The following is a 26,550-nucleotide window of genomic DNA, read 5'->3' as shown; positions in this document are numbered from 1 at the left end:
TTTCAGCTCAGAGGATCATAGTGCTTCTCCTGTGGGAGAGCTACGGAGCTCAAGTGGGTATTATGGTGAGAAAAAGCAGGGAATAGGTGCACCTGAGAGGAACAGAATACTCGGTCTAAAATGAGTGAGAGAATGATAGAGAGAAGTGGAGCTAGTGGGCTCTGGGTGGGGTAGGGGAAAAGAAATGGGAGTTTGGGAGAATTTTAGTGCTCTGAGTGTAGAGACTGGGGCAGTAGTTTCCCTTCAACCACCTACTCCATCTAGAGCCACATTTAAAGGCTTGGAGACACACCTAACCCTTGCTGTGTTAGACTTTTGTCCCACCTGCTTTTATGCTCTCAGGAGCTGGTAAGATCTAGCAGAGGGAGAAGAATGAAGATGGTTATCTTCCATCTCTCCACTAACTGCAGGGCTCATTGCTGTTGCAATTTCGGCTTCTTGTCCTGGCCTGCAACCAGACCATTGTTGGTGTCAGGTAGATTTTAATTTAACCTTCAGCTCATCTTTTTAGCAGTTTTTATCTGGGAAGAGTTTCCAATAGGAAGTAATGGGAAAAATAGTGATGTTTTTCCTGTCTGAATGAGAAAGTGTATTTTGATTATGTGGCATTCAGATTCCAGGGTTGGGGTGGGGGGAGGGCTTAGCTGGCAAATAAAAGATGAAGAATTCAGCAAATTTGGTAAAATAACTTTCTGATGTGATCAGTAAAATACTGAGGTCTGTAAAAGGGGACTTAAAATGAACCATAGCCATGTGCCCACACTGTTCTGATTAAAATGCCAGCTGGAGAGTCTGAGAATAGACAGCTTTGCACCAAACACATTAAAAGAAAGGGTGTATGAATGTACAGAGGTAATAGCATCTCTGTTCTGAGTTTTTTCAGTGTGTGAACCCATGAAATAATAATAACTCATGCCAACCCGTGTTGGCATTGTTACAATATTCCTGTGAAAGACTGGAGAAGGAACAAAAATATAAGTATTTAAATATTCTTCTTTTTAGAGGCATATAGACCAAATATTCTTTTAAAAAGAAGTCAGAAAATGGACAGCTCTGTTAAAAAAAAAAAACAAAAACAAAGAAGTTAGATTAAAATATTTTATAAATCTGGTCATTTAAGATGTACTGAGAAAGCAGCTATGTGACATGAAAATTACTTCAGAAGAGAAAATGTAAAGGGAACATGAGTTGTTTTGTAGAAATCCAAATATTGCAGAGATATACATGCATCTCAGAACACCAAATGACTTTCTTTTTGGGTTCCTTGTCATTTCAGTCTTTTCAGCTGACAGGCTGTCCAGGGAGGTTTTGGAATCTCCAGCCCTGGAGATGCTCAGAACTCACTGTACAGCTCCTGAGCAACCTGATGTAATGTTGAAGTTAGTTGCTCTTTGAGTGTAGTTCTTCCAGATGCAAATTATTCTGTAGTTCTTTATAAATGGGGAAAGTAAACAAACATAGTAAAATAGATTAATATTTTAATAAACTGTGTTTAAAAAACTCAGTGCTCATCTTATTAGTCCTGTTTGGCTTTTCCTTGGGCTGTTGTTCATTACTAGGATCTTAGAAATCTGGGTGAGAACACACCATGCTAAAATGAGTAGCCTCTACTTGTCCCCTGAGTTCTGCATTTGGGATGTAAAAAGCCTTATTGTGGACTTGGATCTGTGAGCTTTTGCAGAACCCATCAATAGCTTCCGTGCACTATGAGCAGTCCTTACTGAAGGTAGGACAGAAGATGAAGGACACAGAAAAGCTTTAAACTCTTTTTTTTTTTCTTCTTCTTCATATGGTTTTAGTAATTCTTCCTGCCTTATATGACTTTTGGTTTTAATTATTATTTATCTTCCATGAAGTTTTGAGGCTGGTGACCAACCTATTTACCAAAGAGTAGATGTTCAGAATGGAATGAAATATCTCTGAGAGTGATTAGAAAAGGGAGGAGTGAGAGGGAAACAGTGTTAGTGGTTCCGCTTCTTTCTACAGAAAAAAAAAAAAAATTAGTTGATACCCTTTAAGATACCTGTATGCTTTAAGGGAAAAAAATCAAATGAAAAGCAAAGCTTAATTAAAGGTATGTAAGTCTATAAATACAGAAAAACACAATTATGAATAGAAAATTAATCTTTGAGGTTTTACATTAAAACTTATACTCAAAAAATGTACCTTACTGACATAAGATAGATAATAGGGTATGAATGTAAATAGCTGAATTTATATGAGAAATCACTAATATCAGGAGGAAGATACCCTTTTCCTCTTTAATTGGAAATAATAATGTAAATTTTCATTTGGAATGTGAAGAACTTGCTCAGTGCTGCTAATGTTACTGGTCATTTTGGCTGTATTTTGTGTTAAAATGTCTTGCTAGAGAGGGTTCTTTAAAGGCTGTTTTGCTGGTAGTTGGAGACTGACCCACCACAGAGAAAGACATGATATGCAAGTCGGACACTAAAATAGGGACATAGTTTTAAGGAAAGCACAGGTGTGGAAACACAGAAAATAGTTTGGTTTTGAGTGGTGAGCCTTCCCATCACCTCTCCTTCTACCATGACAGGACATCAAGAGGCATCCTGCTCCATGAAAGTAGAGAATTAAAAGTCAGAATATTCCTAGTCAGAGAAGCTTTCCACAAGCATTCTTTGCTTTATTCCTAATCAGAGCCAACTGACTTTCCAGCTTGTCCAGAAGCCCTGACTTAAATCCTCCATGGAGAGGTCTGAAGTAAGTGGGGAAAACCATGTAGATACAGGAAAGTAAATTATGTCTGTTCCAGACATATTTCAAGGTCAAAAAGATCAAAAACAAGTTCCTTTGACAGAGTTTGATCTTGTACTGTGAATGAAACCTTTATTTCAGGTGTGTTTGAAATTTCAGATTGTATGTCTTTTAAATGAGTTTGAACAGAAATCATCACAGAATTCACCAGTTACATATGACTAAGCAAACAATTCAGTTCCATGAAAGCAAGGATACATCAGATTCATGGGCAAATTTTCCTGTTATATACCATTTGAAAGTTGTTTAACTGTCCAGGTATAAATGTGTCTTGAGACAATTTTAAAGGCAGGAAATTGTATTTCAAGAAGTATTTAAATAAGAATGTTACCAAATACATGGAACAGCAGCTCTGTGTTGTTCCAATGAGAAGGATGCATTCCTGGGAGTTTCCCTTAAGAAAGCAGAGCTGTCTGATTGCATAAAGTCTGCTCAGGCTGGTGCTGGTGTGCAGACTGAATGCCTGGTCCAATGCCAGGCCTCCTAGGAGCTCCCCTTGGGCCAGACAGCTGCTTGCTTGTCCTTGGGGCAACAAATTCTTCTACACTTCTGAAATTTTGAAAACTTGGCATATTGTAAACTCTGCAATTTGGTTTTTGAAAACCAAACACCTTCTTAATGTTAATATTTCTGAGTAGCTTTCCTGATTTTTGCCCCCATCTGTACATCCTGCTTTAAGGCAGGGCTTTGCAGAGCCTGGTCTGAAGCCATGATTTTGTTCCAGCCAAGCAGCATGGGTTAGGCAGGGTCCCAGTACTGACACTGCTTGTCATCTCCATGCCACGGCATGCAACTGGAAGTTCGTCAGCAATTCTCTGTGGCTTTGAAAGCAGAAAATCACAATGTTCTCAGGCAGAAATTTGTAGGTGATGAAACATAAGCATATTGGATGCCTGTGAACTTCAGATGCCTCTGATAATCCTCTTACATATTCTGTGCCACTCAGTTCCTCCCCAGTTTTGTGTCCTTAAAGCCAGCCTTACCAGACTCAGCAACCAGAAGCCATCTGTGATGTTCCCAGCAAATAAATTTGTGGGCATTGGTAAACAGAAAAGCTTTTGGGTTAAAAAATCCTTTCATCCACCACTTCCTTTTCTGTTTTCTTAGAAGAACTGCAGCAGTTACTAATCTTGCACAATTCTACAATTTCTAGTGCAAATTTCTATTTTTAGTTACACAGATTATTTCTGGAATGTAGTAATTGAGCAGAAGAAGAAGCCAGAGATATCCTGATTATATGGCTAAAGGAATGTTCTAAACAGTACTTTTGTATGTGCAAGATGCCAACAGGTTTTATTAGGGGTTTTTTTGTCTGTTAATTTCTTCAGATAACTTAATGAGGAGCCAACACCAAAAGACACTTCACATTATATTGCATAGAGAAATTACATTTGGAGTTATTTCCAGTGATGTGCTGTGTTACAAATCATAACTTGCAGTTTTTACTACATATACATATGTTTATACATATTTTTTCTCCCTAAAATGAAATGTGAGGTAAAATAAAGGAAAAAGTTTTGGAATAGTCATTCTAGTTACCTTGAGAAGAGCAGAGGGAAAGCCATAAAGCCATCTCTAAAGATGGTCAGGTCTTGAGCCATTTTTATAAGGACCATCTCAAGTTTATTTATTAGCCTTTAAAAATTTGGTACCAAATTAAATTTCTCCAGTCTTTTTCTTAGTTCCTGTTCAGTTGTAGAGTGTGTCTGCAGCTTCTTGGGATTTGTATTGTGTTTTATATTATAACTCACTTGCTAATACTTGTTTTTTATCTTGGGCTAAGTATTGCCCCTTCAGTTTTAGTGCTCATCTTCTCTCACAAAGCAGGGCTAGCATGTAGCAGTGTTGAGAGAAGACCTGGCCAACACAAACTTCTGTAAAAGATTGCAGCCAGTCTTACTTTTTCCTGAAAAACAAACTGTATAAATCAGGGAAAAGCTATTCTGCCAATCCAGCCCAGTTCTGTTCCAATGGAATTTCTCTGGCAGTTAATTTTCTGTGGCCTTTTTGCCTCTTGGTAGAAATCGTATGAACTAACTGGAGATCATTAATCCCCAGTCAAATCTAGGAACTATCACTGGTACATTTTGGGGGTTTTTATTAATAAGGGTATAAAATGTCTCAGGATTTTGTGTGGCAGATTCGTGTTCATTTAACAGGAAATTTGGAGGTAACCAAGTCCCACATTTCAGGCTGGGTCTAAATTCCTGTACAAAAAGCCACACAGATACTTAAGAAGAAAATTGTTCTCCTCTACATTAGGTTTTAGCTGCAGGCAGCAACTGGACACTAATCAAGAAGGGTCAGTAACTCAGTCATCTTAAAAATCCAACACATCCATGTTCAGATTGTTTAGCCTATTGAATTCAATTACTGCCTTTTTTCTGGCATGCCTAAAACAGATCAGTGCAACTGATTCTCATACCCCTTTACCTGGGGGCAGCTTAGGTTGTTTCTAAAATGAGTGTTGAAGGTAAGAGATAATAAATGGGTAATTTGGCCCTTTACTTAACTTTCTGAAGAGGCTCTCAAAAAGAAAGTTCCAAAGCAACTTTCCTCTTCCCTTAAAACCTGTTTATCTCATATGTGAGAATAGAAACTCAATGAATGGAAATTTGACAAGGAATAGGAAAATGGTAGTATATGATACTGTTGAAGTACCTGCCCAGATGAAGTTAGAGTCAGATTAATTTTTAATCACTCCTTTATAAGTGTCTAGATTTCCTTTTTGCACTTCTGTGGCTGACAGTAAGTCTGGAAAATATTTCACCATTCCTTCACCCACTTCTCGGTTTATTTGAAGAATAACGTAATTCTTTGTCCAAAGCCAAGTGTACAGTGCTGCTCTGTATACCGTCCTACAGTTTTTAGCAGAATATATCACCAAATGAGTAACCTTCTATTTTCAAAAAGCATCTTAACAAGATGAAGTTTACGAATATATTCCATTCATTTAACTTAAATAATTTTCCAAACATAATTCATATCAGCTAGGTCAAAATCAGGGAATTACAGTAAGTTTAAAAAAGCTTAGATTAATTTTGCTTAGTTTGTTCTTACAGAAACTGAGGTTGTAACTGCTTTATTTGAAATTTTAATAAGCTGTTCCTCATTTCACTGAGAGTACCTAAATGCATATCAGATAACTTGATTAAAGGACACTTTCTAAAAATTACAGGTGCTAGGTTATGTAGAGAAAAACAAACAAGTTTCAGCTGAGTAGAATAAAATATATATCTTAAGTTTTGTTTCTGCTTAAGAGAATTAGTCACTATAGCTGTACTGTCATAGCAGTATCACCTTTCTTACTCTTGTTACAAAATGCAGCTTCTGTTACTGTGGTTTGTTCTCCAAGTAAAGTAAGTTATACTTGTAGAAGTGCTTTTTAGGCAAGTCAACAGTCTACATGAGAGCAACACCAACATGGAAACGGTTCTTGTGCCCCAGGCAGAGGAATTGAGGGTTTAGAATAAGCCACTGTGTGAATTGGAAATTTAGTGATAGTTGAAATATCATTAGCTATTTCACTGATTATCTTACCAGAGGCATAAAACTACCATGGGATAATAGGTATACCTTGAGTAGAGGAATGATTCTTCTCCCCCTCCCTCACCCCAGCACCAAACTGTTGATGTTTGAGTATAACCACATAACTTGGTTTTCCAGGGAATGATAGCAATGTCTTATCCTTGGGTTTTGATTTATTAGTGTGGTTAGTGAAAAAGATGAAATGTGTTCAGAAATCCCCTTTAGCTATAGTTCCCTTACCTAATAGCTATTGACTTTGGCACAACTTGCAAAGTTTTCCTGAAAAATACATATATTCTTCTTGTTTCACTATTTACAGTAAATTTTGTCTGTGTGTTGAAGTTTTTCTAGAAAAACAAATCTTAAATATTCAAAATGTAATCGTTTATTCATAACATAACCCTAAAATGTGTGCCAGATAGACAACAAATTTCATTTTGTATATATTGTGTGCTAATTTTAGACAGAACCAAATTATTTGGAACCTTTTCTTATAAGAAAAGGCTAAAGGCCACCTATTGTCCTTAATAAGTAGATGTGAAAGATGAGCCGTAGAACCATTCCGTATAAGCAGACAACTGTCATCAGTTACCAATAATTCCACATTCCTGTGATGGTGATTTCCAGAATTATGGAGAAGAGCATCACAGTAATACAGATTGAGTGTGCCTGCCAGCAGAGAATACTGGGATCAGAGGGCTGAGGGTTAGCAAGTAAGTGGCATGATCGGTCCACAAGGTCTTTTCACTAATTGGTCTTCCCCAATCAGTCATCTGTTCAAAACAGTGTTGTTTATATTCCCCTAAATGAGACTTTTACGAGCTAGTGGGTATCACTCGTTAAGTACTTAAAAAATTAAAGGTAGGTTAGAAGTACTTTAGCATTAATTATTTCTTTGTGTATGTCTAGTTTTTCAGACAAGTTTGGAGAGATTTTATCCTTGTTGTTTCTTAAAATTCTTGAAACTTGTATGAGAAAGTCAGGGAGAGCTTCTGTACAACTACACAGTCATGCTGAAGTCTCCTTCAGCCTTTTGGGGAACGCTGCATTGTCCAGGAAATAGGATTGGGGAAAGGGGGTAAAAAGGCTGCTGGATAAAAAGCTAACATAGCAGCCACAGACCTAAAACCCTTTGGGGTGAGTTACTCTTAAAACATATTGATAACTGTGAGTTAAGACCAATACTTCTTTGGTTTTGTTTTTGATGAATAACCTATGCAAATGGGAATCCTACCAGACATTAAATTTCTCAGGTAATACAAAGTGTTGTACAGACTGTGAATGGAAGAGATGGATGTGCCTTTCCTACAGGATGGTTATTAATTTTAAGGGGGTTTTTATACATCTGGAGTACTGTCTCTTATTCATGGAAGCAGTAAAATCTTAACAGAATTCTAAGCCTATACTCTTCAAATTTTGCTCTTGTACCAGTGCTCTCATCTCAGTCACTGTATTAGCCTGTGACATAAGTTAGCCTTAAGGCACCAACCTTTTGCAGTGCTGATGCAAAAGTAAATCCTTTCTGACCACTCCTTGTTACTGCTGCTGAGAGTGCAGAAATTCCAGGGAGCTCCAGCTCTCTGGGTCATGTGCTCCAATGGTGAGATGATTGCCCGCAGGTGAAGAGAAAACTGTGATTTGAGACAGAGCTTCCACACCAGGTGTGCATTGCTGAGTCAAGAGCAGGTATTGGCAGGTCACTTACTGTGCAGCACTGTCTTACTCCTCAGCAGAGGCAGGTTTGAAACCATTCCCAGTCATTAACACAGGCTTGCAAGCACACAAATGACTGCAACAATTCCATGAGATTTGACTTCATAAAACTTGTTTTGAAAAGTCTCAGACAATGCAGTGTAACAGCAAAGCCACGTGAGTAGGGATTGTTTGTGGAGAAATGGCTATCCAGGGGTTTTTTGCTTGAAAGAAGATAAGGTCATGTTATCAAATGCTGTTTATCAGCAGCATGAGATAGAAGAAACTAGGGAGGTGTGTCTCTTCTTTTGGAAGAAGAAAAAGCAATGTTGACTACAAATTATATTGTTATAGCTAATCCCAGGGCATTTAGAAGTTCTAAGAAACAAAGTCATTCATTTCAAATACATAGTTATGAAGAGGTATTCATTAAAAATGAAGAGAAAATATTTTTTAAAATATTGTCTGGATTGCAAAATAAACTGCTGTACATATAGAATAGACAGTGTCGTATATTACTCTACAGCTTTTATTATTTCCTTGAGGTTAGTAATGCTAACCTCTCTGCTTGTAAGATGCTACAAGGTTTTAGCCTGTGTGCCTAAAATAAGATGGTGAAGTTGTCCTATATATTTCTGAAATCAAGTTAGTTGCAGTATAACACGGACTAGTGATTACTTAGATTTGAACTTCATTGAGTAACACACACATCCCCCTTATTTTATTTTTCTGAGGCTGTTTTACCTCCACAAAACATTGCTAGGCAAAGGGAGAAATCATTGCTGGAATGTGCTGACAAGAATTTAATAAAGATGGAGCTGTGCAGCAAGTCTATTCAGAGCTGATTGAAATAAATATTCACTCCAGGAGTTGAGAGTTGAACACACTTAACTCTTGCAGAGGGTCTCTGTCCTGTCCTTTCTCACAGGAAAAATACCCTTGAAAGTGGATATTTCACATCACACTGAAAAAGAATATTGAATATTCTGTGAAGTGGGGGTGTCCCATCATAGTTGCAGATCTGCAAATAGGTCTTTTTGTATTGTTAGTTTCTGTTTGCCATCTGAGATGCTCCAAGGCTGAGGTCATAGCTTCGTGAGCATTTTTTCTGGCAATAAGGCTTGGTTTTAAGAATTATCCATCCATTTTCCTGCCTCTCTATTCTGCTTGTGTGGCAACAGAATGGAGAATCAGAGAACTGACCTAGGTTAAAGACAGCCTTGTTTCATGCAGCTGCACAAAGGGGTGTGTGTATGCTGGAGTTGGTTGGAGTTGCTAGGCAAGTACATGTATGTTCACCAAATATCAGTATTAATTAATGACACAGATGCCAGCACTAAACTCTGCAGTGCTTTTCAAAACATAACTGTAACTGGGAAATCTGCAGAGACACTGAAGAGAGAATTTACCATGGCAAGCTTTAGCCCAAGGACACGAGCCTCTTCAAGTTAATCTTTAAAGTCCATGAAAAAAGGCAGGACTTCTCCATGTTCTAGGGTTTAGTTTGACCTCAGTCTAGTTTCATGAAGTGAAGTACAGAGCAAAGAACTTACTGTTTTCCGGTAAATGGGAAAATTCTCACAGTCCATTGGTTGTTTTGAACACTGCAGAGTGAAGGGCTGGCATCCATATCAAAAGACAACATTTTTATGAAATACATCAATTCTGCAGAGTTTTGGGAAGCTCTCTACCAGTTACTGTGGGGACCACTAAGACCCTTTTGTTTTCCACCACAAAAGCTGATCCTTAGAGCTGGACATATGTGCAGGTTTATATGTTCTGTAAGTTTCAGTGGCTGTGGATTGTCAGCATTTCACATCAGCTGTATTTCTCTTCTGATAGCTGGGAGTATGGATAAAAATTGGGATAATTTACAGAATTACAGAATTGTGAAGGTTTGGAAAGGACCTATGGAGATCATCCAGTCCAACCCCCCTGCCAAGGCAGGGTCTGCTAGAGCAGCTTACACTGGAATGCATCCAGGTGGGTTTTGAGTGTCTTCAGAAAGGCAGAATCCATTACTTCCCTGGGCAGCTTTAAGAGATTTAAAAACTGTAATCAGAGTTGGGACCAGCTCTTCAGTGCCTTTTACTCAGTGGTAAATAAAGTATTTGTTAAGAGAGAAGCACTGAGAGGCCTCCTGTAACAAAAGGGTTGCTGATTTAATTTGCTGAGTATTTTGCCTAGAACTCACAGAACTGTCTTAACACTTTTTATGTGGAGTATAAAAATGTTACAAAAATGAGACAAGTATTTTGTTTAAAAATATTTTTGTCAAATATAAAAATGAGACAAATAGTTTTTTTATATTTTGGTGGCAGACATCTGCTGCACAGGCTAATGTTGTATATTTTCAGTGAACACATAATAGCTTGCGTTTCAGCATAGATTGCAGAGACATTGGTTCCACATTCCCCCATTTCCCTTGTCTTGGAGTCTCCTGTCACTATACAGTAAAACTTCTTTTCCCCAAGAATGTTACTTTAAAAAGAAAAGGAGAAACAGCTATGTGAAGTCTTGCCTTTGAGTGAATTTCTGAACTGTCTGTTCTAGGAGATAGCATTTCCTTTCTTCCAAGTGCATAAACTCAGGCCTTTGGTGAGGAAAGGCAAAAGTGCTGCCACCAAAGAAGACTCTCAGATGGATTTGTGTCACTTATCAATGAGCAGTTACCCATTGATGCTCACAAGTAGTTCATAATTCTCTCTGACTAGACAGCATTTTTGTGGGTTCATATTCTTCGTCTGACAAAATGCCTATAACACTTTTGCCAAAGTCAGTGTTTTCCAAGGCTTAGCTTTTCTGGTGCCAAGAATTCTTCAAAAGCAGTCCAAAAGCCAAGTACTAGTGGGCATAAAAAGCCTACTGTAGCAATAGAAAAGGCTTTAAAAACTTTTGTATTTGTTCACACAAGTGTTTCAGTGTGGAAAATCCTGTCTTTAAGCTTCATTAACTTCATAAGACTGCAAACTAAGAGTCCAGTGTTTTATGCATTTTTATGTATTTAAATTTTATAACAATGAGCTTTAAAGTTGAAATGCAGATTACAAGCAAGCAAGGAAAAAAAAAAAGTTTTTCACCCCAGAACAAAGTGTTGTGAGACCTGTAGCTCTGCAGCAATCCAGAATAACCCTAGATGGAAGTTTTAGGGGAGTCATTAATAGAAAAATGCAAAATCCTTTGAGCAATGTACAAGAGAGTGGATTGGTTTCTAAAAAGAAAGAATAATAACTATAAGCTGCAAGACAAGGATATCTTTGCCATGCTGCGTTGCCTAAAATCTTCAGCACTGTCCACCTGTCTAGGATGGATGCAGTGATAAAACTTCTAAGTCACTGCTGAGAATTTTTCAAAATCCCGTACTCTTTACTACTCAACAAACAGTTTGATATAATGAAATACCTATTCTGGCATGCAGGCTGAGATCTGAGTAACAAAATATGGGATGGCAGAGAGGCTGGAGCCAGAGGATGTTTAAGGTCCCTTCTGACCCAAACCATTCTCTGATTCTCTATTCTCTGAATATCTCCAACTATCTTCCCAGCACATACCAGCCATCAAACATTGAGTATGTTCAACATTAAGCAAGTATGTAAACAACATATATGGTGCTTGCAGCAGTTCTGTCATGCACAAAAATACAAGTCCAAATGTTAATACAGAATATGCTATTTAAATGGGGAACAGAGCAGCTTTGTGATTCTTTACAGCATGAACACTAGCTCTTCTTTATAGTTGTTCTGTAAAATTCACACCATTTTATTTGCTACTCTTGAAATAACACAAACTGAATTCCAGAGTTGCTTTCATGTGAGAACCTATGGGCTCATGCAAGAGTTGTGTGAATGACTTCACTTTGCAGTGCTATTACTTGGCAAATTCTAAAACTGCAACATGGGACTAAACAAGTGTTGGATTTCTATGTGGCATCTCTGCAGCCATCTGAACTCTCAGTCTTTAAAGTAAGTCTGCTTCCATTGGTGTCTGCTTTTCATTTCCATTATTGAGCTGAATTACAGATAAAATATTACCACCTTTGGAAATTTAACTTGGTTACTGTAGCTGTTTGCAGGTTTTCCTGTATGCCAGAATTTTTCATTCAACTTCATGGCAAATCTGGCCCTGTATGCCTTTAGATGTCTCTAAAGCCTTTGTTAATACCCGTCTTGTTGAGTCCTGGTGAGTTGCCCAAGCTGCTTTGATGCACAGAGGAGAGGAGCAGTGAGGAGCGCTGTGTTCCTGCAGGCTGCAGCTGTGCGGGATGGGGGCTGCGAGTGGTGGGCGAACACCGGGCACGTCCTGGGACCTCAGAGCCCCTGACCTGCACTGGGGCTTTGGGAAGTGACTGGGCAGAGTCCAGGGTGTGCAACCTCTCTGCAGGACACGTTAGGGATGTAGATGTGCTGATTCTGCAAACTCAGCATTCTAAAAGCCATAAGCTGGTCTGAGCTGTGTAGTTTCAGGAAGAATGTGGTTCCTGCAGCCAGTGGATGTGTGGCAGACAGGCAGGGAGAGAGATATGCCTGAATAGGAGATCACAGAGGCTTGCAAACAGCAGTCTGCTTCTATCTGAATGTTTTCCACACCTGTCATCCAAGCAAAGGAGATTGCAGAACTTCTAAAATTCAAGTTAGGGTTTTTTTTTTAAATCATCAGTTTTAACTTTATTTATTTCAGTAGTGTTGTGTTGGACTGTGCTGTTAACTAAAACTTACCACTTTATGCATGGATTATTCAGTTTTTAAAAGTGGAGACAAATCAGTGCCTGTGTTTAAAACCCTGTGAGACTGCATTCAGTTCAAGATGTTTTTTTGTTTTGCTTAGGAAAGTAGGAGTGACCAACTAGTCCCGATGTCTGTAAATTCTTAGAGGTCTTAGTAAATTTCTTTAATTTGTTCTGTCTTTTTTGTGTAATCCAGATAATATTCTTCTTTGTCAAAAAAACTTCACCAGAGTAAGGAAATAAAACTAGATGAGGCTGCTACTGCAGTCCTAAAGCAAAGCCACTGCAGTGCACATGCATTTCTTAAAATATTTTTTTTTCCCACACAGACCTAAAGATTTTCGAAGGAAGTAATAAGAATGGAAAAAGAAGTGCCATCAGGAGTGTCTCTCCTTCAAAGAAAATTCTTCTACTATGGAAGGATCTGTGCAGCTCAGCCAAGCTTTCTATACTGAACGTTTCTGACAGCTGTTAGCAAATTTGACTTGGTAAGATTATAGAAATCACTGTAATTTGAAACAGCTAAGAATGGGTATTATCTTGTTAATGCCATCTGTACTCTGCATTGCATGATGTGGTATTTTTTAACGACATTTTATTTGATACTGTTATTAAAGAATTAATACCTTTGTAATGAGTATTTGCGTCTCACAGAAACAAGACATTGACTACTGCTATGAAGTAGCTCACTGTAAAAGTTGCAAAACTTTATCTGTGCAGGAGGAGCAGAGAATAATTATTGTCACCAGCCACTATTTTTCATCCTTGAGCTTTGGCCGTCTTTGATACATTGTGCTCTAAAGAACAAAATGACAACTACTATTTTTTTATAATCTTACTTTTTCAGACTACTGTTTATCTGCATCTAAATCTTGAGTGTGCTAAATGACAACAGCAAGGTGGCTCTACTTTCTAGCTGCTGAATATCATTAAGTGTGTTCCTAATGGTATTTTATTCTTGCTGTTGAGATGTTACATGATTGTCATTTGGAGAGTCAATATCCCTGTGGTTCTGTCTGCCCTGGAAAGCAGCCAGGCAGAGCACTGCTCCACTGGGCATGGCTTTTGCAGGTGGCACACTCTGTTGGTCCAGAGTGTTGGTAGCTCTGCTTGCTACCAGCCAGAACACCCCTTTGGGGCTGTGCAGTGCATTTTCTGAAGTGACTCTTCCTCACTAGGAGGAGGTCTGCTGGCAGCCCAGTAGAAGAGATTTCATTAATGAAGAGGAGGACAGTCCTGAGATGTACAGGACAGCCTCTCCATGTCGGTATAGGGCTGAAGAAAAAGTGTTCAAAGCCTATGCTTTCAACTTAAATGGCCATTCTTGAGCTAAATCTTGCTCAGTCTCCAGTGCTGTTCAAAGCTGTTTATTGAGTCTCTTTTCAACTTACCTTGTTTGTAGATTATGAATTGCTCTGTGCTCAAGTGGTTGGGTTAGTGTTTTGCCTTCCTCTCCTTGTTAGGCATCCCAACTACACCTGCCAGTCTTTTGACTTGGGCACGTCAACATAAGGAATCTGCACACATCTGCAGTTGGTACAACTACCTCAGCTCATAGTTACTCTCTACATTTGTCCATATACAACTTAAAAAATATTGCTAAATAATGTTTATACTGCATCCTTTAAAATAGAACTGTTGCCCCAAAGTGTTGGAAACCAGAAATATATTTCCTTCTCATCGCATTCTGTCCCCTGAAGATCTAATGCAATTGTTTTGAGTTAAAAATCAAATGACTACAGAATTACTATACAAAAGCTTGCCACTTTTATTTGCATACAAAACAGAAATGAAAGAGGTTCACAATAAATTATCAGTGTGCTCCCACGGAACATTCTTGTGTATTTATTTTAGGTGAGTTAAGAAAACTGTGGTCTGTAATGTAAGAAATCTTTACAAAAGGATAATAACCTGGGTGCAAGGACACCTGATGCGTTGTTCTCCAGTGGATTTAGTCAGGTTACTCTGCTAGTAAACAATTCATCCAAAACAAACAGAAAGTAATCAACTGGAAAAAAATGGATAGCAAAACATTACCTTTTGTGAATGGTTCTACATACACCACCTAGCCAGATGCATTTTTTCAGATACAGTTTGAAGAGTGAACGGAACAGTACTCCAAAGGAAAATCTACAAGTGACCTTTCATCATCAGCTAGCACCAACCCACTAACATACTAAACTTCTGGCATGCAAGATAATTACCATTATTTGTTGTGTCAACTGGCCATGTACACTTTTTTCTCCTTTAACATAAGAGCCTGTAAACATCTTCAGTGACAGGTGAGGCACCGGGGCAAAAGGCCAAACACAGGTGTGCATAAAATGTTTCCCTTTTTTAAACAGTTCATTGAGGGGGGCTTTTTCCATTCGCCTTTGTGCGTACTGGGGTCTTGGCACTCCTTTTGGCTATCCTCCTTGCGAAGCGACTGATTCCCGGGGATCTCAGCTCAACGGCTTCCATCTCTTCTTGAACAGGAGTAAACTCTGGTTGAGCAAGATGAGGTGATGGATAGGACTGGGAGTATGGGGATGGTAAGGGGTAGGACCCGTGAACTACGTACGGCTGTTGCTCACCATCATAAAGGTCCTCAGGGTCATAGATTTGGTAGGAGTTATGTGGCAACTGCACTACTGGGATGTCTTGATCAGTTGGCTCACCGTATCCACCTTAACCCACCACCACCAAGAGTATTCATACGGTTAACACAGAAGGGGAGTAGAAAATTAAAGCATTCATTAGGAAATTGACATTTTATATATAGATATATTTCTATATAATGTGTGTGAGTATATATATAATCTTTAAATACACACCTTTTATTCACATAAAGGAACAATGAAAACATTTAACAAAATTAATAAGCTGGAACAATTGGAAACCCACCAACAGACAGCCAAGTTAGTTGGAAACCACCACCACAATTTGTCAAATGTCCGGTTGTAATACTGTGTTCATTATACACTGCACACTCTGCCTGCTATAGTTTATTCCAATTATGAGCTAGAATACATGAGTAGCAGGCAAAAACAGGTCAGGCAATAATTTTTAGCAGTGCCAGGAAGCCAAGTGCATGTACAGCAGCTGTAAGTTCATTAGTGGTAGTCATTATCATTGCTGGAAAGCACAGAGCAGTTCAGCATCCATCTCTGACCTTCAGCCCAATGAGACCTGAACCAGAATGAGCCTTTCACCTTCTGTATTGGTAGCCATTGTAAGGGATTGGGCCTTAAAACAGGAAATGAACAATGGGGAGGGGAAGTGAGGAGAAAAGGATAGGAAGAGACGACAACAAAAACATTCAGGTAAGTAAAACATACAAATCAGCTCAGGGGCAGATTAAACTGTAAACATCAAACAAATATGCCTTATGCATAACATTTGTAGTTTAGTGTTTTACTAATAAATTTTTATTTTAGGTTGGGTGATGTAATTTTTGGTAATTGTGTTAACTTCTTCCCATGGCCTCTACGTGCTATAATGAGATGGGAAAATAGGATACAGAGAAGATATAGAAAGAATAATTTTCTCCAGATGGCTTCACTGGTTAATGATGGACACGTGCATCCCTGTGCCAGGTTACATTACTACAGGTTTAGTAAGGGTCATGCTCTCATGCCACTCAGAGGCACATGGAAAGGGAGGCTGAGCAACACATTTGAAAAACTACAAGTGTAAAAACTCTGCTGTCACAAACATGAGTTGGTAGGGCTTCAACACAGAATATGGAGTGGAGCAGGCTCATACAACTATACAAACACAAACAGGACAAAACCCACTAGGCAGGATGGGTTTTACAGGCTGGGATCAGATGGTGGTCACTTTCCTTTGGTCACTATGCTGGGTCACCTTCTCTTCATGCTGCAGTCCCACAAAGTAGAGCCACTGGACACGCAGGTTTTTAGGGGCCACCACATTTTAGTGCAAGTTTCATCGGTAGCCTCCATCTCACTTGGGCTGTTAGAAAATGCCACCCACACCTCTGCTAGCGGCAGCTGTCCCGATTGCTGGCTACTCACCTCCCATGCCGTACCCAGCGCAGGAGGATGGGTCACAGTACCCTGGAGGCCCAGCAGGACCCTGTGAGCCCGGGGACCCTGTGTGACCAGCAGGACCTCGTGGGCCTGGAGATCCTGGTGGTCCCGGGCTGCCAGTTCGACTTTCTCCTGGAGGTCCTGCATAGAACAGACAGATGAAACATCTGCATAGTGTCTTTCATGAAAGCAGGGGTATGAGGCCATCTTTCCTGGCCTGGAAAACATGGCACTGAGTGTGTCATAAACACTTCCAGGAGACAGCTTGAGAGGAGGAGCAAGGCATCCTGGCTCTGACTCCCCTGGGCAAGCTGAGGGAAAGACTTCAGCCTCTGGCAAGGAAGACAGAGCAGCAGCCTGAGAGGAGACCCACTTCCAATGAGCTTCCCCTCTGGCTGCTACTTAATTTTTCTTTGCCAGAGACAGCTTCTAGGCAGAACTGGAGCAAATGTTTCACCAAACATCATTCTTCTGGAAATGGATTTTCATGGGGAAAGGACAGCCCTGGATGCCCGCACAGCTCTTGATTCATCCCACTCCCTTTCAATACAGTTTCTGGGTAATGCTGTGACTTGATACCAGTGCCTAATGGCCAGGATATCCTCATGAGCAATTTTACTCCTATTTCAACAGGACCTGGTTATCACTCTCTCTGCTTTTTCAGGACCTAAATATAAATCCATGTGATATAATGTGCTTAATTACTATAAAATTCTCTGTCAACTCACATTTATGTATGACATTAAGTCAATGAGAAAACAAATATAATCAGTCCAAACTAATGTTTTCCCGTTCTAGAATCCATGTCAGAAAAAAAAAAAAAAAAGTGAAACATTTTAAAAAGGTGGGCTTGGGGAAGCAGTTTATCATAGGGAAAATGAAAATATTTGTGTGATGGGTGACACCATCATGTGGCACATCCCAACATAGTAAAAACATTATGACATTTATGGTGCCTGAAGTGCTAATCTTTTGCTACTCTCCTTAAGGAGAAAGAGCTGCTGTAAGCTTCTTCACATGTGGGTCAGAGTGGTCTAATCCAGATGCCTCAAATGTAACTTTACCTGTGGATCCTGGTGGGCCTCGGGGTCCTTGTGTTCCAACACCTGGATTGCCTTTCTCTCCTTTCTCACCCGGTAAACCTAAGGAAATAGTATTCAGTCACATTTTGATCAAAAGTCTGAGTAGTGTTGATTATTGAACCAGGATTATAGTTCCATATGTTATTTTTCATCTAAAAACAGATGGCAGAGAAGGAAGAAGGGGAAAATTAAAAATTATTTGGTTCTTTTTCCATCCCTCCCCTGACAGCCTCTGAAGGGAAATGTCATTCTTAGGGTCTTAAACATTCCTGCTGCCATGGTGGTTTCAAGAGGATGGCATGCAGAGGCATCAGCCAGTTTCCAGGCTGCACTTCCTGTGGTAAGCTGCCTCTGAACTACACCAGCATGCAACTATTGTAAGTCAGAAGAGTCTTCCAAGCCTCATAGCTATAAATTACTGTGTGGCCCAAAAAAGTCGAATTTCAGTGCTACAGAAAATTTTCCTTCAAACATTTGCCCACCAAAGAGTGATACAGCACAAGATTGTTCATGGAGAGAGTTGTTACCAGTTATGGCAGATTCTTGCTAAAACATGAGAAAGGAGTTTTATCACAGTCAAAATCTGACCCCCATGTAAAGCCCAATCCAAGCATTTCCCAGTCTTGAAACTCTGATATTCCAACAGGCAAACCCAGTGAGTTGTGCTCCTGCACTCACTCATGGGGCTAAGTTTCTCTCCTTGTGTCTGATCCGTGGAGATCACAAATCTCGTAATTCAGAGAAAGAACTGCTAACTTCCAGCTTTCCATCCTCAACACTATTGCTATGGCATCCTATAAAAGCACTTTCTATATGCAGCCATCACAATAAGCAGTGTTGAACTATAGTAGGTGTCAGAACTATAAATTCCAGACCCTGAGTTTCCACTGGTGACTTGGAAATTCTCATAAAGTCTGTGTTTGATTTGGATGGTTCAAAGACACCAAATCCTGGCTGGTTTGTGGGACCTCTCCCCCCCCCATTTTCCAGACCTCCCTCCCAGCACTGGTAATTGCTCTCCTGGCTTCACAGCTTCCCCACTTTCAGAATTAAAGTCTATACATGGCACCTTCATCAACACAGAGCAGGAAGAAAACAGCTGCTGCCCTGGTTGGGGCAATATCTACAGTTCCATTGACTGGGCTCCTTCCTTCCTCTCTGCTCAGGTAACTGCTACCTCTTAGGGCAAAACAGCTGGAGAGCACCTCATTTTTGCAAGGAATCACAGAATCACAGAATATGCCGAGAGCTGAAAGACCCACAAAGATCAAGTCTGGTTCCCAGCCCTGTACAGGACCATCACCACGAGCCACACCAAGTGCCTGAGAGCATTGTCCGAAAGCTTCTTGAGCTCTGTCAGGCTGGTGCTGTGGCCACTTCCCTGGGGACCAATTCCAGTGCCTAAATACCCTCTGGGTAAAAAACCTTTTCCTGATATCCAGCCTATGCCTCCCGTGACCCAACTTCAGGCCATTCCCTCGGGTTTGTCACTGGTCACCACAGAGAAGAGATCATCAGGTTTCCCCTCAGGGCGTCACAGAAGAGACTTTTTACCTTCTTAAGCTAATTTGTAATGGAAGCAAATAAATAAATAAAAAGTCTAAGTGTGGAAAAAATTGTAATTAAAACCCCTCAGTGGCAAAGAATTGCTCGTAGAAGTTTATCAAATACAAGTCTGCTGAACAGAAGTGGATTCAGCATCGGTGGAGGAGTTCTGGGTCTTCTGCAGGAGCAAGAGGCTTCCAGGGCAACATAATGTCTGGCCCAACGACATGGAAAACACAAGTTACACCACTGCAACCAGTAAATCCACAGTGAGCACATCATTTTTAACCAAAGCATGGATGGCCTCTTTACCTTACCTCTACAAGGTTGTCACTGTCCTGGCATAGTTAAGGCATTGCCTGTTTGTTTCCCTTTTTTGCCTTTTATTTCCTTCAGTTGCATAATTTTGAGGGAAGGGTGGTGGTGGTTTTTTCCACATGCCTGAAATTTGCTTAGCCCTGGCTTGCTTCAAACATGCAGAAACTCATCTATTGCAATTCTCTGTCTGTGGTGCAGGCCTTGTAACAAGGTAAATGTTACAATCCAAATTATCACTCACCACAGAGGACCTGCAAGGAAAGGTTTGCCCTTTGCAAAAAACAAAATCTGTTTGTGTGAACTGCTTTTTTCCTAAGAAGACTGACCCATTACAACCATCTGCAATCTACACAGCTGTTTAGTACAAGGACCATTGCTTATCCTACTACATGATAACATTACTTGGTGACTTCAAAGGCAACAGCCACGATGTTTTGAAATCACAGCCTGCCATATACTCAATTATAATTATTAACACACAAAACTACACACTCATATGTGATGTTCACAGGATAAAATGTCAGTAAGAAATGCTAAACATGGAATGAATCTACTCAGGCTAAGAAGAAAACATTTATTCTAGAATAAATGATGAATATCTTGTGCAGGGCAAACCTTCTTTGAAAGCAAACACTGAAGGCCAAGATAAAAGTCTGCATCAGGTTTCTTTTAGAATGATTTCCAGTAAAGTTTATCCAAGTTAAAGAGAATATAAACACTGAGGCAAAAATACCCTACTCTTAAGGCAAAATGCTCATGAGTTAAAGCCATGAGCTTCCCTAAGGGACTTAAGAGACTCACAGACCTCTTGGCTCACTCCTGATAAATGGCAGAATATTCAAAATTCACCCAAGTTATCTTTGGTACTAGCAGACATGGCTGACAAAAGTCAAGCAGACAAGCCATCACTCTTGTGGATTACTGCATTGTGGGTTGCTGCAATGGTTAATTGCTCTAGAATTAAAGTGTGTTTATCAAAACTGCCATTTGACTTACGAATGCCATCGGGTCCCAGGAACTGCTTTCATATTTGTGCTCTGGACATGCTTCAGCAATAACATCAAACTGTGTCTCCCGCTCATAACCATGGGTTTACATCTTATCCCCATCCAAAATACGCAATGTCTTCAGTTCGGCCCCATGGAGATCACAAGCAACTGAAATCAATTATTTCCAACCCTTCATTAAAAATAACTCTGATAGCATCGGTTATTGAAAACAACACCAAACTCATGGTGTTTTCTCTAGCAAAGAAAAATAAATTTCCATGGTATCTGCACAAATGGAAATCTCAGCTGTTCTTTATCTATTTTGTCTTTAAGAGAATACTGTCCTGTGAGGAGAACTATGTGTTGCACTTAAGAAAAATTAAACTACTACCAAAAACGTCCTCTTTTCAAGATGGTCAGCTGTGAGCATAGTGTAAAATAACACATGGTTGTGATTTTTTTCTTTTTTAATCCAGATGAACTAAAACTGGAAATTAAAATATTTAGTTGACGAAACTGGCAAAAGTTCCATTTAATTCCACTGAAATTTTCCCATTACAGCTGTAAACGTATCTTTTGATAACACATGTTTAACTGGCTCTTTCATACAAAGCCAGGAAGTAAATAAGGATGAAGCTGTGCTTGAGAACAGTAACTTTCCCAGTGACAGCTTAGGTATTTATTGTACTTTAATCATAGTGGGGATGGGCTGAGTAGCTGTAAGTTTTATTCACCACTTCAGACCACATAAGATCTGAAGTCCATTCAGTAATAGAAGAACTGCACTGTCACAGCATCTGAAAGTTAGCAGTGCCTCAGAATAATTTTTACTATGGCTTTTCCATTTTTCCACAAAGTTGAGAAAACTATCCATGTATTAGAAAAATAACTAGAAACCAAAATGAAGAAAAAGCAACATGTTGATTCTTCTGGATTCTATGCCATTTTGCAGAGATGCAACTACTTCCTGGGCACTCAGAAGTCAGACACTAGTTGTTTAAGTCCCATATCATAAACAAAACCAAAACAAAATATGTTCAAACTAGCTGAAAGGAAGATAGAAACCAATGCTGTGAACTAGTTAAAATTAACATAGAGATAAGAGCTGTGAATAATCAGTGTTTGTTTTTTCTTCCAAACTCCTATAATTACACAAATAAGCAAAGAGCAAAATTCTAGTGATTTATCTGGGATAAATCAGCAGCATATATGCTGTAGGGGCCTGGTAATACCATGTGGCCTCTCAGCTGGCAACAGACACTGAGAACTGAATCTGTCGAGAGAATGACTTGTCCTTTCTCACTGAGGTCTTTCTTGGAAGGACCAACTCAATGTGCTACTACTAAGAGGAATCCCATCCAGGAATGGGACATCATGGACATAGAAGTTCAAGTGGAGGTTTCTAACAGAGCTCCATACACTCAATCCATGTCTCTTTCCAAAGCCTCTGATTAATGCTTGGCAGAGTGACAACATAAACAAGGGAAAAGAAGCTGTCGGCCAGGCAAGTTAGCAGGGAAGCTCACTGATATCTCCCACTGCTGACATTTCCAGTAAAGGTCTCTGTGGTGCACCATTTCTAGCCCGTTCCACATGCTGCTTTCTGAAGTGCCCCCTTCTTATAGGTTGGGCTTGAATAGGTGGTAGGCAAGAGAGGTGAGCTGAAAGAAACACCAGAACCTTGCCACTCAGCTCAGAGCCAGTAAAGGCTCTTGTAGCAATTCCAACAGTCTGAGGGGGGGAAAGCAACACTACTAGATAAGCAAACAGGTGTTTTTTCCTTCTAATGACTATTACTTCTGAGCACACTCGGCTGCAGGGAATTTCCTGAACTTAAATGCACAACTTGATTTTCAGAGTTGCAAATCTGGCACTGGGCTTGAACATTAAATCGGCTTCGTATGCAACCAAAATGCTGATGACATTAATGGAACACATTTTACATAAAGACTTCCAGGTGGCTGGCTGGAGATCTTCAGGATGGGATGATACATTGTGTTTGCCGAACAAGTTAAATGAAAACAATGCTCCAGAACATAGCAAGGGATAGAATCTGACTCCATTTACCCTCCTCTCTGTTGTCACTGGAAACTTAAAAACCCTTCCTTCCATCCAGAAGCTGAGCAATTTTAGTCTGCTGCTTCCGTGTATGACACGTCAAATCAAGTGAGAATTGGGAATCCATGAAAAACTTCCAATCATTCTCCACAAGCTGGTTAAATAATTTTTAATTTTAATTTTTGCATTTTGGGGTTGGCTTAAAGCAATTCCTTAGAAATTGATTCAGAAACACCAAGAGTCTGTAGCAAAAGATATCTTCCTGCTCAGTAAAGTGCTACTGCATCAAACACACATCAGTCTGAAAGTTAAGTAGTTTCTGAAGAAATTAAAACCTCAAGAAGCAATAAATTATTATATGCTTTCGTCTCATTTCTGAAGGAGCTCCTTCCTGTTTCTTCCAGATTCTGTTCAAGGTTCCAGTTACATGAATGTCCTAAAATCTATTTTAACTCCAAATAAATTAGCCAATTATTTTGTCTTAAAGTTTACACATGGATTCTTGATTCTTGAAACAATTTCATTTTAAGCTGAAAATATTGTAGAACACTCCCAACATTTGGTATCACATTTTATGAAAATCTGACTGCAGTTCTGAAGGATGCTTGATTAGAGCTTTCTCTCTACCAAGTATAAAACTCCCCAAAAGCACTACCTGCCAAAATCAGTTCCTTCTAACATCAGTTATCCATATAGAGAGGGAAGGGGCAATATTCTTTTTCATGTCTTTTTACCCTTTCTGTACTCTATTGTCAATGCTGCTTCCCAGACATTCATATTGTCTGCAGTGGGCCAACCCCACATCATGTTTCATTTAAATGACTGTATCTAATCAGTCTGTGATCCCACAATATGCATGTCTGGACATCAGCACAGCAAATACAGAAAGTACAGGCTAAATGTTGGACATGTTCCTTTTTTGAAGCCTGGCATTTTGGTTGTCCCTTTCCCAAAGTCCTAGCTTGAAAACCCTCTTCCCAAAAAGAAGGGAAATATTTAAAATATGCTAGTGTGGAATCAAATATCCTGAAATCTGCATTCACTGTCTCCAGACCACCCATTTTAAAGTCAGTTCCTCAATTGCTGTCTCTTCCAATCTTCTTTTCTACTTGTCTCACACTCCCTCATTTCTCCTCCTTTCTGGACAGTGCCTGGTTTTTGCTCAGCTGGAGCAGGCAACAGCAAGACTGAAGGGTCAGCACCTGAAACCTTGCTTCTTTTTTCAAAATGGTAATGAGATTTACAGTCTTGAAGGCAAGATTTACAGGTTCACTCAAAAGACTTTCTATTAAAAAAAGTATTTAGTTAACTATGGTTATAATAGCTACTGTGAACTGGAACTATTAAATTCCTGAATAGTCTTCACAGCAGTTAATTTTTAAAAACCCAGTTAGCATATTTTGTAACACCAACACCAATTCACTGCTTCTGAATATCACATTTGTCTCTTGGGTTTTTGGTCACCTCCTCATGTGATGTTCTTCAAAGCACTTTCACAATTATAGATATACTCAGTATTATGTCCTGAGGTTAGTGCTACTCTGGGACACAAAAGATAGCCAGGGCTGCACAGAAAGAGAGTAAATCAAACATGGAGCTTGTTTCATTATTAGACAATGCTCATGGAGGAAAGGAGAATGGTATCTAGCCTGCATATGAGAATACAGAAGATAATTCTTGTAAATGTTAAATGTAGTACTTCTCTCTGACCTCATCATTTCCTCTTCTTGATTCTCTAAACCCCTCAAAGTAGTAATTTTTCTCTCTTTTTATCAATCTTGCTTCTTTCGGGTGGTCACGACTCAGAAATTCCTAGACTGACACATTTGAAGTTATCAGAAAAGCTCAGCATTTCCCCAACATACTTATCAATTTTGCATCTGACTCTCTTCAATTGCTCTTTTGCTTATACATTTAGAGATTCTGCTCACTTTAGAGTCTTACTAAGAAGAAACATGATGTGAGGGATGTGCACAATTAGATTCCACCAATCTTCAGCAGTTTAAACATTAAACCTCTGCCTGATTCTGCCAAAACACACTTGGCAAAGCCTGCATGACTTCCATGACAGAGTCTCCAAAGCCTTCATTATGGTCTGTGTTAAGCTCACCAATTAATTAGTGAGAAAATGTTGCCTTCACATTTAGACAGGAGACAAAAGTTGTTAGAATGTATCAGGAAAGGGAGGTATAATTTTGTATTTGTGAAGAATGAAGCCTACCTCTTTCTCCTGGTCTTCCTGGCTGACCAGGGCTTCCTGGAAACCCTTGCATGCCTGGTGATCCTTGCTCACCCTGTGGCCCTGGAGCCCCTGGCCGGCCTGGCTCACCAGGAGGTCCCGCGATGGTTCGTGTTGAGACAGACTGGCTTGGAATCTGGTTCAGAATCGAGTTATATCTTGCCATATGACCTGTCAGGAATAAAAAGTCGTCATTCTCAAGTAGCAGTCTGAAAATCTGGTTCAGCAAAGTTTCAGCAGAATACTAGCAGGTTCTCAATGCTGTGGTCTGTCATGCTTTGGTGTTACGAAACTGTGTACTAGCTGGGGGAGAAATAGTAGGTTAGGGAGGGCACAGAAAATGGAAGAACTATTGTGCAGGATTTTATTTTCTTACTTCAATAAGGGTTTGGGGGGCGTCTGTATTTTATGTCTATAAAAATTTTAAATTGGTGCAGCAGAAGCTTCTGTATACTGTAATAGCTTGGAGACAATTCCAGCTTTTTTTTTCAGAAGTCTGATGCTAATCAGCACTAGTTGGACATAAATCTGGTTGAACATAAATCTAGTTGAAACATAAATCTCAACTGTCTAGTCTAAAACAAACAGATCCCCGTGGATATTTTGAAAAGTGTCATATTTGTAAGTAACTGTGGCAGAAAAATCCATTCTAGAGAGAGAAGCATATGGACTGTTTGTTTACTTGCCTTGGATGAGCTGCTCACACACTTGACGAGCAACAGCCCGGACCATTGCTTGGGACTGGAGATCGCCCTGGATAACAACAGCAGCAGAGTCATGCAACATTTCTTGAGTCAGTTCTGTGCTGACAGCACTTTGAGCAAAGAAGGATATTTATTGTTGCTGAGACATTACATCCTCACAGATGAGAAAGGAAAGCCAAAGAAATTTTGTGATTTCATTGGTTCCCATTTCTCTTTTTGGCCAGCAATCAGAGGTTTGAGAAGATAACCCTAATGAGGGATTTGGAGGCATGCTTACTGCCATATACTTCCCACCTTCAAAACATTAATGTAGCTGTATAAAAGACCATGTCTGGAAAAGAAGGAAAGTTTGCTTCATTGCAAAGAGAAAACTACTCTGCCTGTAAACAGAGAAACATAAATTTTTGGGAAAAGCTCTTGATGAGACAGAAGGCCAGGCAGGAGAAAAAACCCACAGCTAACATGAACATAGACTTACCCTTTCACCCCTTTCCCCCTTAGCTCCAGGAGGACCCTGTGAAAAGATTCAAATCAAAATTAATTCTCTTTTTGCTCTGTTCAAAATTTTTAACAGCAGAACTTTGTCTGCCTTGCAGATTCATAGTAAAGGGAGAAGAAATAAACAAAAAACAAGCTTTCAGGAGATTGACAGTGACAAATACACTTCTATCATTTCAGTACTCAACAAAATGTTCACCTTTGGCAAGTACGTGGGAAAAATTACTTTCACAAGTGTTTGCACACATTGAATTGAAATGATGCATTTCACATGGCTGAAACAGGTCTAATTTTTACAAAAATAGCAGCCTGAAATCTGGTGTACTGAGACTCAGCATCCATAATGAACAGAGTAAACAATG

At 39.6% G+C, this 26,550-nt stretch overlaps 2 protein-coding genes across 5 annotated transcripts in view; one reads left to right on the top strand and one right to left on the bottom strand.

The window, feature by feature from the left end:
• Positions 1-14,553, top strand: part of MRPL13 (mitochondrial ribosomal protein L13) — a 30,693-nt gene extending 16,140 nt beyond the window's left edge. The window contains exon 7 of the mRNA XM_030266625.4: positions 13,051-14,553. Coding sequence (XP_030122485.1) covers positions 13,051-13,075 — 25 coding nt within the window. The 3' untranslated portion in view covers positions 13,076-14,553. The remainder of the gene's footprint in view (positions 1-13,050) is intronic.
• The window catches only part of COL14A1 (collagen type XIV alpha 1 chain), a 111,341-nt gene continuing 99,256 nt past the window's right edge, over positions 14,466-26,550 (bottom strand). Inside the window, exons 43-49 of one of the 4 annotated variants that reach the window (XM_030266617.4) lie at positions 26,169-26,204; positions 25,673-25,739; positions 24,969-25,157; positions 17,820-17,897; positions 16,741-16,896; positions 15,298-15,390; positions 14,466-15,207 (exon numbers count right to left, since the gene is read on the bottom strand). In XM_030266617.4, coding sequence (XP_030122477.4) covers positions 15,068-15,207; positions 15,298-15,390; positions 16,741-16,896; positions 17,820-17,897; positions 24,969-25,157; positions 25,673-25,739; positions 26,169-26,204 — 759 coding nt within the window. In that variant the 3' untranslated portion in view covers positions 14,466-15,067. Of the gene's footprint in view, positions 15,391-15,467; positions 15,950-16,740; positions 16,897-17,819; positions 17,898-24,968; positions 25,158-25,672; positions 25,740-26,168; positions 26,205-26,550 lie in introns of those variants that run through there. The other 3 variants (XM_072924967.1, XM_030266616.4, XM_030266618.4) reach the window with 3 other exon arrangements.

This window comes from Taeniopygia guttata, chromosome 2 (genome assembly GCF_048771995.1).
Source record: "Taeniopygia guttata chromosome 2, bTaeGut7.mat, whole genome shotgun sequence".
In the NCBI taxonomy this organism is placed as follows: Eukaryota; Metazoa; Chordata; class Aves; order Passeriformes; family Estrildidae; genus Taeniopygia; species Taeniopygia guttata.
This window is presented reverse-complemented; position numbering and strand designations above follow the sequence as displayed.